Raw genomic sequence first — 12939 nt, 5'->3', positions numbered from 1 at the left:
CACACAAACCCACCTATAGGTTTGAGTAACAACAATGTAGCTTTCACATGAGAAGAAAGGAGCTTTCTACTTTTGCCACCACAGGAAAAAATAACTGGTTTGATCCAGCAACCCCCTCTAAGCACGCGTAGGTCACAGGTCACTCCACTTACCAAACCCTGGGGACAAGTTTCCTCTGGCTTATCCATCCTGTTCCCATTCTCTTGGGCGCACTCAACTAATTGTCTAGACCCATATCCATCCCCATCAGTGGGGATATGAGGATCCACCTCTTCAAGAAAAAATCAGGGAGAAATAAAGAATAAATTCTAACAAATAAAGTTTAAAAATGGAAAAGGCCCCTCTTGAAGAGAGGGGGAAACTGCTCGCTGTCATACATGAAGAAGCAGCTAGAACTTCCTTGACCAGAGACTTTACAAAAGGGCCTTCTGTGTGGACCCAGCTTGTAAGAAGAGGCCAAATGTCCTTATCTCCAACTCTAAAGTTTATGATAATTCACTTATTCAAATACTATTTACTGTACACACACTATAAGCAGGGCACAGTTCTAGGATCTAAACCTACATCTGCAAAAAAAAAACAGACCATAAAATCAACCAACCTACCCACCCTGCCCTCACAGAGCAGTGGGCCAACCACTCCGCTCAAGGGCTTTGGAGTTGACCCTGACTCTCAGGGGGGCTAGGGGAAATCTGGAGGGGGGGATGGCATGATCTGACTCCCTCTCCCCCTTACAGTCAAACATACAGGCCTCTTTCCCAAACTGTTGCTCAGTCCACTGAATGGACCCTCTCTGGTCCTCTCTTACCTTTTTCTTGTTTCTTATTAATGATGATTATGCTCCAAGACAAGGAGGGCACATCCACCCCACCAGATATCAAGACTTACTGTGAACTGCAGTCAATAAGACAGCAGGCTGTTAGCACAAGAACACATTGCTAGATGATGGAGCAGAGGGCCCCAAAACACCCCCCCGCCGAGGTTGTGGACACAACGTGGGTCAGGATGGAACTGAAGACTGTGCTCCTGGTCTTCTGTACTCCCCACAGCTTGGCTATTGCCTGACCTCTGGTCCTCAGTCGGCTGCTTTCCCTCAAGCTGAATGCAGCCTGTGTGATAAAATCAGAGGACCAGACAGAAGTCTCCTCATAACTGTTTACAGGGGTTGAGAGCTAGGCTTGCAGGGTACAGCGTGCTTAACAATATTTAATTTTGCTTTCATCTAATAAAACTATGGGGGGGGCATTGTTTCAAGCTGTTGTCTCAACCCCAATACCAAGACACACTCACGTTTTCATGAGTCGTAAGTGATATTACCATTGACTCTAAATTACCACATTTTGCTGTGTACCACTTTTTTGCCCAAATTTTTGAGGGAAAAATAGGGATGCATATTATACATGGGTAGTATTAATTCCATATCTTTATAAATGTTTTAAATTCTTTTATTTATGCTTATGGATTAAAAGTGTACCTCTAGAAAGCAATAATGATATCCATATGCAAACTAATACCCTGGAATACAATAATCGGTTCTGTTTCTCAATATAAATAAATAAATAAATAATTGAATTTAAAAAATTAAAATGAAAGCTTTCTTTTTTCCTGAAAGTCTAGGCCAAAACCATGAGTGTGCATTTTACATGACAAAATACAATAATAATTGTAAGGGAGGGGTTAGAGAAGGTGAGTTTGAATCACAGATCAAACTTGTGCTAAGGTGATATGAAATGTAATTGGTGTCAACTTCTTTAGTCAAAATGATGGCCAAACGGGGCAGCACAGTGATTGACTCAGTGCCGTCTGTGACTCTGGCTCAGTGAAGGGCAGCAGCGCTGAGTGAAGTCCTGGGTTAGCAGGAGGGCTCTCCTCCTCCTCTCCTCCACGTGCCCACTGCGCAGCCTCCGACCTGCAGTAAGTACGTCAGTGTTAAGCTACACAGCAGCGCTTGCCCATCAAGTCATTGGCTATGAAGCCCAAGCCACTCTTGGGATCTGATGAGCTGGTCAGAAGACGCGCATCATTTTTCTTCTATTCTGAGAACTTCGAAATAATTTTTGGCTTGTCCCATGACCAACCTCATGTTAAGACCCTACCATTAATTCCCTGCCATAATCACCAGTGCAGGAAAGAGTTGGAGTAGCCTAAGCAACAGCAAAAAACTCTTCTGGGTTTTCTCCTTTCCCAGAATGCTCAAAATAGTAGATGAGGTGATCAACATACCAATTTTTCTGTGTCCTTTTTGCCAAATCTAGGAGCATTGTTCTATACTGAACTGCAAGATGTTTAAAATTTTCTCTTTTTTTCAACATGTTCAACAACTTTGAGATTTATTTCCCCCCCCAACATGAAACTCCAAACATTTTCTCTTGCAGTCACCCAACATTTTAATTTCTAGGCTAAAAATCTAAGTGGTGAAGAGGAGGTATGTTTTCCAGTTGTAACTAGACATAACATAGACTTCATTTACCACTATGTGACTCTATAAATAAAATTCTGGGTATATAGATAATTTGGTTGATACATGGTAACTTTTTTTTTTTAATGAACTATCCACAAATGGGTTAATCTGTATACAGAAATCAAAAGTTCCCCATTATAGTAAGAGTGCTAAGGTATTATAATCAATTTATTATTTTTATTAAATATATTGGGATGACATTGGTTAATAAAGTTAGATAGGTTTCAGGTGTACAACTCTATAATACATCATCTTTATATTGTATTGTGCGTTCACCACCCAAAGTCAAGTCCCCTTCTGTCACCATTTATCCCCCATTTATGCACTTCTACTCCCCTGCTTTTCCACCCGGTAATCACCACACTGTCGTCTGTGTCTATGAGTTAAGCTTTGTTTTTGCTTAACCCCTTCCCCTTTTTCACCCAGCCCCCAAACCCACCTTTCTCCTGACACTTGTCAGTCTGTTCCCTGTAGCTATGAGTCTTTCTATTTTGTTAGTGTATTTTGTTCATTAGATTCTACATATATGTGAAATCATATGGTATTTGTCTTTCTCTGACTGGCTTTTTTCATTCAGCATAATATTCTCCAGGTCTGTCTGTGTTGTCATAAAAAGTTATATTTCCTTCATTTTACAGCTCAGAAGTATTCCATTATGTATATGTACTGCAGTTTTTTTATTCACTCATCTACTTATGGGCACTCAGGCTGCTTCCAGATATTGGCTATTGTAAATAACACTGCTATGAACATAGAGGCACATACATTCTTTCAAATCAGTGTTTAAGGTTTCTTCAGATATATTCCCAGAAGTAGAATCACTGGCTAATAAGGCAGTTCCATTTTTAATTTTTTTTAAGGAAACTTCATATTGTTTTCCACAGTGGCTGCACCGGTCTGCATTCCATCCAATAGTGTGCTAGGGTTCCATTTTCTCCACATCCTCATCAACACTTATTTATTGATGATGGCCATTCTGACAGATGTGAGGTGTTATCCCATTGTGGTTTTAATTTGCATTTCTCTAATGATTAGTGACATTGAGTATCTTTTCATATGTCTATTGGCCAGCTGTATGTCCTTTTTGGAGAAATGTGTATTCATGTCCTTTGTCCACTTTTTAATTGGATTGCTTGGGATTTTTTTGGTGTTGAGTTATATAAGTTCTTTATACATGTTGGATATTAACTCCTTCTAAGATGTATCATTGGTGATTATGTTCTCCAATTTAGTGGGCTGACTTTTAATTTTGTTGATGGTTTGCTTTGCTGTGCAAAAACTTTTTAGTTCGATGTAATCCCATTTGTTTATTTTTTCTTCCCTTGCCCAAAGAGATTTATCAGAAAGTATATTGCTATAAGAAATATCCAAGATTTTACTGCTTGTTCTGTCTTCTAGGATTTTTATTGTTTTGAATCTTATACTCAAGTCTTTAACCCATGTTGAGTTTATTCTTTTGTATGGTGTAAGAAGGTGGTCTGGTGTTTTTTTTTTCTTTGAGACATATCTATCCAATATTCCCAGCACCGTTTACTGAATAGACTGTCTTTACCCCATTGCATGTTTTTGCCTCCTTTGTCAAATATGAATTGACCATAAAGGCCTGGGTTTATTTCTGGGCTATCTATTCTGTTCCATTGATCGATAAATATGTTTCTATGCTAGTGCCGTGCTCTTTTGATTACTATGGCCTTGTAGTATAGTTTGATATCAGGTAGCATGACTCCTACAACTCAGTTCTTCTTTCTCAAGATTGCTATGGCTATTTGGGGGTTTTTGTGGTTCCATATATATTTTTGGAATATTTGTTCTAGTTCTGTGAAATACACCATTGGTATCTTGACAGGAATTGTATTGACTCTATAGATTGCTTGGGGTAGGACAAACATTATACTGATGCTAAATCTTTTATCCATGAATACAAAATATGTTTCCATTTATTTGTGTCTTCTTTGATTTTTTTTCTTCAGTGTCTTATAATTTTCTGAGTACAGGACTCTTACATCCTTGATTAAACTTATTCTTAGGTATTTTATTTTTATCAATGCAATTTTAAATGGGAATGTTTTCTCAGTTTCCCTTTCCGATAGTTCATTATTGGTGTATAAAAATGGAACTGATTTCTGGATATTTATTTTGTATACTGCTACTTTACTGAATTTATTTATCAGTTTTACTGGATTCCGATAGAATCATTAGAGTTCTCTATATACAGTACCATGCCATACACACACAAAAAAAAATTGATAATTTTACTTCTTCCTTTCCAATTTGGATACCTTTTATTTCTTCTTCTTGTCTGATTGTTGTGGCTAGGACTTCTAGTACTATGTTGAATAAAAGTGATGAAAGCAGACATCCCTGCCTTGTTCCTCATCTTAAGGGAAATGCTTTTAGTTTTTGTCCATGAAGTATGGATAATGGCTGTGGGTTTTGTCATATATGGCCTTTATTATGTTGAGGTACATTCCCTCTATTCCCAATTTGCTGAGCATTTTTATCATAAATGGATGCTGGATTTTATCAAATGCTCTCAGCATCTATTGATATGATCATGTGATTTTAATCCTTTATTTGTTTATGTGATGCTTCTAAAGTTACTGATATTGTACCAACCTTGCATTCTTAGAATAAATCTCACTTGATCGTGGTGTATAATCTTTTTAATGTATTGCTGGATCTGGTTTGCTAATATTTTGTTGAGGGTTTTAGTACCTATGTTCATCACGCATATTGGCTTATAATTTTCTTTCTTGTGTCTTTATCTGGTTTTAGAATTAGGACAATGCAGGCCTCCTCGTGTATGTTTTGGAATAGTTGGAGAAGGGTAAGTGTCCATTCTTCTTTGAATGTTTGGTAAAATTCGGTTGTGAAGACATCTGGTCCAGGACTTTTGTTTGTTGGGAAGTGTGGGGGTTTTTTTTTATTACTGCTTCAATTTCATTAGTTGTAGTCTGTCTATTCAGATTTTCAGATCCTTCCTGATTCTGTTTTGGAAGTTTATATATTTCTAGGAGGAATTTATCCAATTCATTTAGATTGCCCAACTGGTTGGCATGTACTTGTTCATAATATTTTCTAACCATCCTTTGTATTTCTTTGATGTTAGCTGTTACTTGTCCTTTTTCATTTCTGCTTTTATTTATTTGGGTCCTCCCTCTATTTTTCTTGATGAGGCTGGTTAAAGGTTTCTCAACCTTGTTTATCTTTTCAAAGAACCAGCTATTCGTTTCATTGATCTTTTATATTTTGTTTACTCTATCTTGTTTATTTCTGCTCTGATCTTTATTATTTCCTTTCTTCTACTCATGTTGGGTTTTGTTTGTTGTTCTTCTAGTTCCTTTAAGTGTAAAGTTAGATTGTTTATTTCAGATTTTTCTTGTTTCTTGAGGAGGCCTGCAGTGCTATGAATTTTTCTCCTAGGACTGCAACATCTCAGATTAGTGATAAAGTTTAGGTGCATCCACTGAAGCTCCATGTGTAATAACCCCACCACAACACTTTTTTTAACCAGACTAACAATTCATGTAGCCGATGGTTGCTGACTTAATTATCAGAATTGACTGAGCCTAGAAAGATACCCTGAACATTAAAAGACTGATGTCCTACACTTGTTTTTCAAAGGTTCTAATGAGAATATGACCAACAGGGTGGGAAGAAACATCGCAAGTGGGGGCATAACAAAAAATTTGCTGATGACTGGCCATGTCGCCTGTAGCAAACACACTCCAGACACACAGGGGCACTTTAATGAAAGGGCTCTCATCCCAAAGTAAGCACTGGAACACGTAATCTAATTTTTAAGCTCTTTTATTATAAAAAAAGGTTCAAGAGATGCAGAAGTATAGAAAATAGTACAATGACCTCTCCCTCCCCCCATATACCCATAATTCAGCTCTAACTCATGGTCTGTCTTGTTCCATCTACACACTCACTCACTCACTTGCCCTTCATCCAGGATTATTTTGAGCAAATTCTGGACATAACATAACTTCATCTGCAAATATGTCAATATGTATTTCTGAAAGATACAAATTTTTCCTTAAATATCACAATGCTATTATCACACTTCAATAATTTTACCATCAAAAATCTCTCATTTTTATTAATTTAACTTTAATAATTTTAATATCAAAAAGTCACTATTCAAGCTTTCCCCAGTGATTACAAATATTTATTTACAACATGTTTGTTTGAATCAGTATCCAATTAGAACCACACATTGCTATTGGTTGATAGATCTCATAAATCTCTTTTAATCTAAGGTTTCCTTTCATTTCTTTTCTTTGCAATTTATTTGTTAAAGAAACTATAATTTCCCACAACCTGGATTTTGCTGGTTATATCTCTGTGGTGAGGATTAACATTCATTATAACTTAATTTCCTTCATTCTTTCTTATTTCAGAACAAGGCACAGAAACACTTCCCAATAAAATACCTTAAAAAATAAAATAAAATAAAACAAAACAAAAAGCAATCTAGTTGTCTCTGTAAAAGAGCATATGCTGACAAACCCAAGACTCTGAGAATGTCCCACAAAAGTGGAACCAGCTATGCCGATTAGAAAGCCAAATTTACTTATTTTTTATAGTTTACATTCAATATAGAAAGCCAGATTTAAATCAGGGACATTCCTGAGCCAGCTGCAGCCAACAGAGGCATCATCTGGAGGTGAGGTTGCCAAGACTGGTGGCCGTCTTCCCTCTGAGGACAGAAAAGTTCCCAAGTGTTCCAAAGTTTCATCTTTCGAGAGAAATGAACCATAGAGGACAGAGGAGCCTGGGGGAGGGGTGTTCCTGAGTTGGCCTTAGCATGTTAATCAGTTTTAAATCTGCTACCATTAAGAACTAGCATTTCAGAGTCTGGAGGGGGGAGGGTGAAGGCAGGTCTGTTGTTTTCCAGAAGGACGCAGGTTGGACTCTGAGGACAAAAGGCACAGACCCATAGAGCTTCAACACTTGAAAGACTTCCCAGAACACAGCGATTTAAGTCACAGCCCTGTGACAGGCAGCCGCATGCAAAGGCAATGCAGCCAGCTCCCCTCCCCTTCCACACACCTCCTGCACGGAGAGCTTGTGCTCTGCTGGTTTTCTAATAACGGGACACAGTTGGCTACAGGCTTTGGGGTAAAAAAAAAAAAAAGACTTTAAATCTCAGCTTCTTCACTCAAAAGCCACATGCCTCAGAAAACCAGCTTAACCTCCTGTGTCTCAGTTTGCTCATCTGTTAACTGGGGATACCCTTGTCCATCTGCTAGAGCTGTCGTGAGAATACATGAAGTTACGCATGGAGACCTACAGTACAGCAGCCAGCACAAACTCATTATACATTTGCCCTGTCCCCACAAAGAGTTCTACCCGTCCATTCCAACCCAAATCCTTTCAGGAAGCCATGACAGCACCTGCTGGACGTCTGGCTGGGCTACTGATGTGGACTGTGGCTGTGCATGAAGTAAAGCCAACTGACCCATAAAGGGTTCAATCCCATGATCCTGATCTCAATAGCACAGCTCCAACCAGCTGAGCTAATTACGGTAGAATCCGATTCATCTCAGCTTGCACAGAGATGCTCTCAGCAGTTCATACAACATTCTTAAACAGTTTTGTCCTAAGATGCTATGTGACATACCACATTTGCCAACTTTACTAATGATCTCATCTTTTAAAAAATCTTAATGTAATGTAGCAAACAGATGTGTCACTTAAGAGGATTAAGGTGGAAATTCATTAGAGCAATAATGCCAGTGGATTTGTGTTCTAAAACTAACAGCAGTCAATCAACTCGGCGCACACTCCACCTTAGCATTGCTCGGCTTGCAGGAGAACCCTGGAGAACTGGACAACCAGTCTTTCCCTTCAAGGAAGTTATCTGAGAACATGGGAGACAGTGATAACCCCCACATACTGAGACCTGACCTGTATGACCTTTAAACCACACAGCTCACACCGCAGTGTGCACAGGAATCACCAAGGCATCTTGGGAAAAAACGTACTTTCTGGTTCAGCGGGAGAGGAAGGAGGCCTGAGAGTATCTATTAAGAGCCTGGGTGAGGTCCAGCCCAGACTTGGATCCCCAAGGTTCTATTACAGGTAGGAGATCTGAGCCAGCAAGGTAACCACAAAGACAAAGGTAGTGAGAAAGAAACGAACACAGCACAGTCAAGGCTAATTCAATCAGAAGATGGAACTCTGGCCCGTGGACAGGCTGCCGGGGAGGACGACATTCCAGGCACGGAAGGGAGTCAGTAAGAGCTCAGACCTGGGGTCAAATTCCAATTCTGGAACTTCCCACTCACATGATCAGGTGACTCCCTTCTGCTCTGGGTCTCCTCTGCTGTGAGATATGACGGTCCCAGTACCTGGCGCATGGGGAGGTCATGAGCGTGGTGAATGATGGGCGTCTAGGACACAACAGCTCCTCTTACTCCCCTTCCCAGGCCACAGCAGGCACCCGGACATTTCCGGAACCAAATTACTGAGTCATGCTTGCCATTTGGACACATAAGTCAATCATTTTCTTTGTAAAAATTACAGTTTTGTCTATCAAAAAGAAACATGCATCCTTACGGCCTTAACTTCAGTGTCAATCCATAGGAACACATTTAAACTTTGAAAGGTCTGCGAGTCCATTAATTCTACTGCATAGTTTCTTTCTACACCAGAAGTCCTGTAATTACAATTTTTTTTCTTTTAAAACACTACACCAGAAATAGATACCTGTTTATACAACATTTGAAAACAAAAGGCCACACACCTAGTCCAGTCAAAACATATAACCACCAAAATGAACATCTCCCCAGTGAGAATACAGCACCTGTTTTGACCTTTTTATCGAACTAATCATTTATTTAATCATTTTCCCTGGAACTACTATAAAAAGCTGGGGTTATTTTTTCTAATCTACCAGTTTGAAAAAAAGAAAAGATATGGCCTAAGGGCAATATATTGGTTTTTTGTCTGAGAAAATGGTTTCATTAAATGCACAACTAACTCACTTCTAATGGAGTCAGCAGACATGAGCTAAATAAATATGTCCTCCCGTTAAGAAAAGATGTGTAGATTCAAGTTGTGGCACGAAGGACCTGAGAGGTTATCCAGTTCAAAGGTTCCCAGGACAGGAAAGTCCCTAGAGAACTTGACAAATTGGGACCCTCTGCTGGGGCCTTCCAAGGCTGGTTACACAGGTGTGTTCACTTACTGAAAACTCATCCAACTGCTCCCTTATGCCTTGTGCACTTTTCTGTGTGTGCAATCCACTTCACACGAAAGTCTTCTCCCCAGGGACTTGTATGTGCAGGGTGGCTGAGAGCACGGAGCGCGCCTGCCTGTTCTGCAGCCGTGCTTCTCCCCTGTTTCCACCACCCAGAATGCTCCCCCACCTGCCCGGCAGTTCCTTCTCTGCCAGGCTGGGCTCCATGGGACCTGGCAGAAGCTCTTCCAAGTGGCCAGAAAAGCTTTACCTATGGCTTTATCCACTCATTCACCATTAGCCAGTTCACAGCAGGCTCAGAGGCTGCTTATCTCTGACTGCGAACTCTACCAGGCCAGGAATTCTACCTCAAGGCTCTTACTCATGCTTGTAACATTCATTTACTCCAGGCCAAAAAGCACAACACCTCGCACAGGAAGGTGAGTAGGTGAATTACCCAAGTTAGTGGAACAGAAGCCTCAGGTGGTATGGCTTCTGCCCACAGCCACACAGCTGGTCCAGGGAGCGGAACAGCACTGGGGTCTCAAGTCACACAGGCCTCAATCTCAGTGCCCCACTCCCATCGGAGAAACTAGGTTAATTCATACTCTCTGCTTCAGTTTTCTCATCTGTAAAATGGGGATATAAAAGTCTCCACTTCCCAGAGGTGTGTGGTAGTAAGTGAGATCATGCACGGACATCTCCCACAGAGCACATACCAACATGCCAAGTGCTCAAAGTGTCCTAGCTCATTCCATCACAGGTGGATCATCCAATTTTAAGACTCTCTGTTGGAAATTAACCATCATTTTAAAAGATGAAAGTGCACTTAAGCCTACAAATGCCCTGAATTCTGCTCTTCGAAACCCGGGCTAACAGAATCAGCCACTCACTCAGCTCTACAGGCGAAAAACAAATGCCAAACATGCAAATACACTGCAGCAGTGTTTGGGCAAAAGGCTCTGAGACTAAGGCTGGCTGGCCCCCAAGACAAGACATCAAGGGTCCCTGTAGGATGTCTTCTGGGTTTTCTTTTTTCCACAAGGGACACCTCAGAAAGGTCTGCGTGAGCTCATGCCACTGCTGTGCTGTGGCTTCTAAGGGGATGGGTGGTGGGGAGAGCAATGCTGAAGCATTGGGATGTCCTCCTACCAGACCAGGAACACTGAGTCAAAGACTATGGGGCTAGTCAATGGAATCATAAAAAGGTATTTCAGCTTCCAGCTTGAAAGGTCAACCATGCATATAGGGTATGAAATCCAAGGAAACCACTTCAAGGTCACAGGACCACAATTATGTCTTCTGCGGCTTCAACAAAAGATGACTGCAATCAGAAACCATAATGAATGGCGTATCATAATGCTGAAGAGGCCTTTCAAAACTTTCAGTTTAACCCACTTACGGAGAAGAACCAAATAGTTTATAAAAGTGACTCTGATAAGCTGACTCCACTGTACATCATTCTGTCCATCTCCCAATCCAACCTGCTTTTATGGCCAGAGAGGTTCCTAGGAACCGCGACTGCATCCCTCCCGCACCGCCACAGAGGGAAAGAGACAGAGCTGCCCCATCCCTCATTCCTGCAAACCCGTCACTAATTAAGTAGCAGGGGAAGCACTGATACACCACTAATAGAGAGAGGAAAACACCCTTCCAAAGTTCACCGGTTTCCACACCCAACCTCCCGCTCTACTTCCAAGGCAGGTGAACATCACACAGAAATCTAAAGAATTTTTTAAAATCAGTTTTGTTATTTTTGGTATCACGGGTTATCTCTTTGACATATTTATCAATGTTGATCCTCAAAGGATACATCATCTCCAACCTTCGATATGGACCCTAAGCAAAAAAATAATAAAAATAAAAATAAAAATGTACCGGGGAAATAATTCTTCAAGCTGCAGTCAATCTGCTTAAGTGGGAGGAAGGGTTCTCCTGGCTAACTAAATGGTTAGCTTACAGTGTTCGGCTCTTTGCAACACACACTTTTCAAGACGCCTGCCTCCTGCAAAGGGTTAAAAAGAAAACTCTATCGGGTGGACTGAGAAGCCATTCTTCCCCGGGGACACTGATTTGGGGCTGCGAGGCTCAGGCTTTGTGCGCGTGCCGCCCCTGCGCGCCCCCGCCCCTCCTCCCACAGAGACTGCTCCTCCAGGGTTCCCAAGGCCACCTGCTTCTCCTAAGAAAAGGGGACTACACCCAGCGCTATCGCCGTGCACTGTCTGCGTCCCAGGCGGTGCCCCCCTGGGTACAAGGGGGGAGAAGGCGGAGGTGTCTCCTGGGAAGCGTTTTGTGGCGAGGGTCCGGCGACCTCCCGCAGCTGCCCCAGAGGCCTGAGAGGTTTTGTCCCGGGCGTCGCTCAGGGTCCTCCGGGGCCCGGGTTCTTTCTGCGCCCGGCTAAGCACCCGCGCGGGTACCGAGGCCGACTGCCGGTGTCCGAGCCGCACCCCGCCCACCCGTCGGAGCTAACGGCGCGGTGTCCGGGAACCTTCTCCATCCCGCCGCGGGCCGGCGCGGCACCTGCTCAGCCCCGCCCGCCCCCGGCTCCGGGCCGGAGAGCGGGGCTGTCCTCCTCGTTCGCCCGGGAGGTCCGCGCCAGCCGCCCGGTCCAAGGGGCCACTCCGCCTCACGGGGAGGGGGTAGGTCTGCCTACGGGCGCTGGTCGCCCGGGACGGCGCCCCGACCAGCCTGCCCACGGCGCCCCAACTCCGGCGCTCCCCGAGGCAGGGGCTGCGTCCTGGGGGCCCTGCCCACCCGCGCCGGGCTGTACCTTGTGCGGCGCCCGCAGCAGCCGGTGGACCCCGGCCAGCTGGGTGCCGAGCGCGAGGTCCTCGCGGAACGTGAATAGCGGCGGCCGGCTGGGCTCGGGGAAGTTGGTGCTGTTGAAAGGATCTGTGTCGTCCAAGAACTGCACCCGGCAAGCCAGCGTGGCCATGATGCATCCCTGCTCGGGGGCACGCGGGCCCCGGAATCAGCGGGGCCGCAGGCCGGGACGCCGGGGTCACGGTGGGCCGGGGAGGCGGCGGCCGCTGCTCGCTGGCTCGCGGGCTCGCAGGCTCCGGCACTCGGGGCTGCAGCCCGGGCTCCGGCCGCGGGGGGGCGGGGCGGGGCGGGGGCGGGGCCGGCGGGCCCCTCGTCCCCTCCTGCTCCGGCTCCTCCCCTCCCGCGTCCCCCTAGCTGCAGGCCCGGCTGCCCCTACCGACTCGACCCGCCGCTGGGAACGGGAAGGGGAGAACGGGTGGCACAGCATCCGCAGCCCTGCTCCGAGGCGGCCGACGGCGGCGGGGAC

General features: G+C 43.9%; 1 protein-coding gene across 5 annotated transcripts in view; it reads right to left on the bottom strand.

The window, feature by feature from the left end:
• The window catches only part of FHOD3 (formin homology 2 domain containing 3), a 427145-nt gene extending 414408 nt beyond the window's left edge, over positions 1–12737 (bottom strand). For all 5 annotated transcript variants that reach the window (XM_054583546.1, XM_054583548.1, XM_054583549.1 and 2 more), the window contains exon 1: positions 12421–12737. In XM_054583546.1, the coding sequence (XP_054439521.1) occupies positions 12421–12585 (165 nt within the window). In that variant the 5' untranslated portion in view covers positions 12586–12737. The remainder of the gene's footprint in view (positions 1–12420) is intronic.
• Between the last annotated feature and the right edge of the window lie 202 nt (positions 12738–12939).

Source organism: Pteronotus mesoamericanus, unplaced genomic scaffold (assembly GCF_021234165.1).
Source record: "Pteronotus mesoamericanus isolate MK-2021 breed Mesoamerican mustached bat unplaced genomic scaffold, CSHL_Meso_final contig_74, whole genome shotgun sequence".
NCBI classification, from domain to species: domain Eukaryota; kingdom Metazoa; phylum Chordata; class Mammalia; order Chiroptera; family Mormoopidae; genus Pteronotus; species Pteronotus mesoamericanus.
Note: the sequence above shows the minus strand (reverse complement) of the source record. Positions and strands in the feature narration are given on the sequence as shown.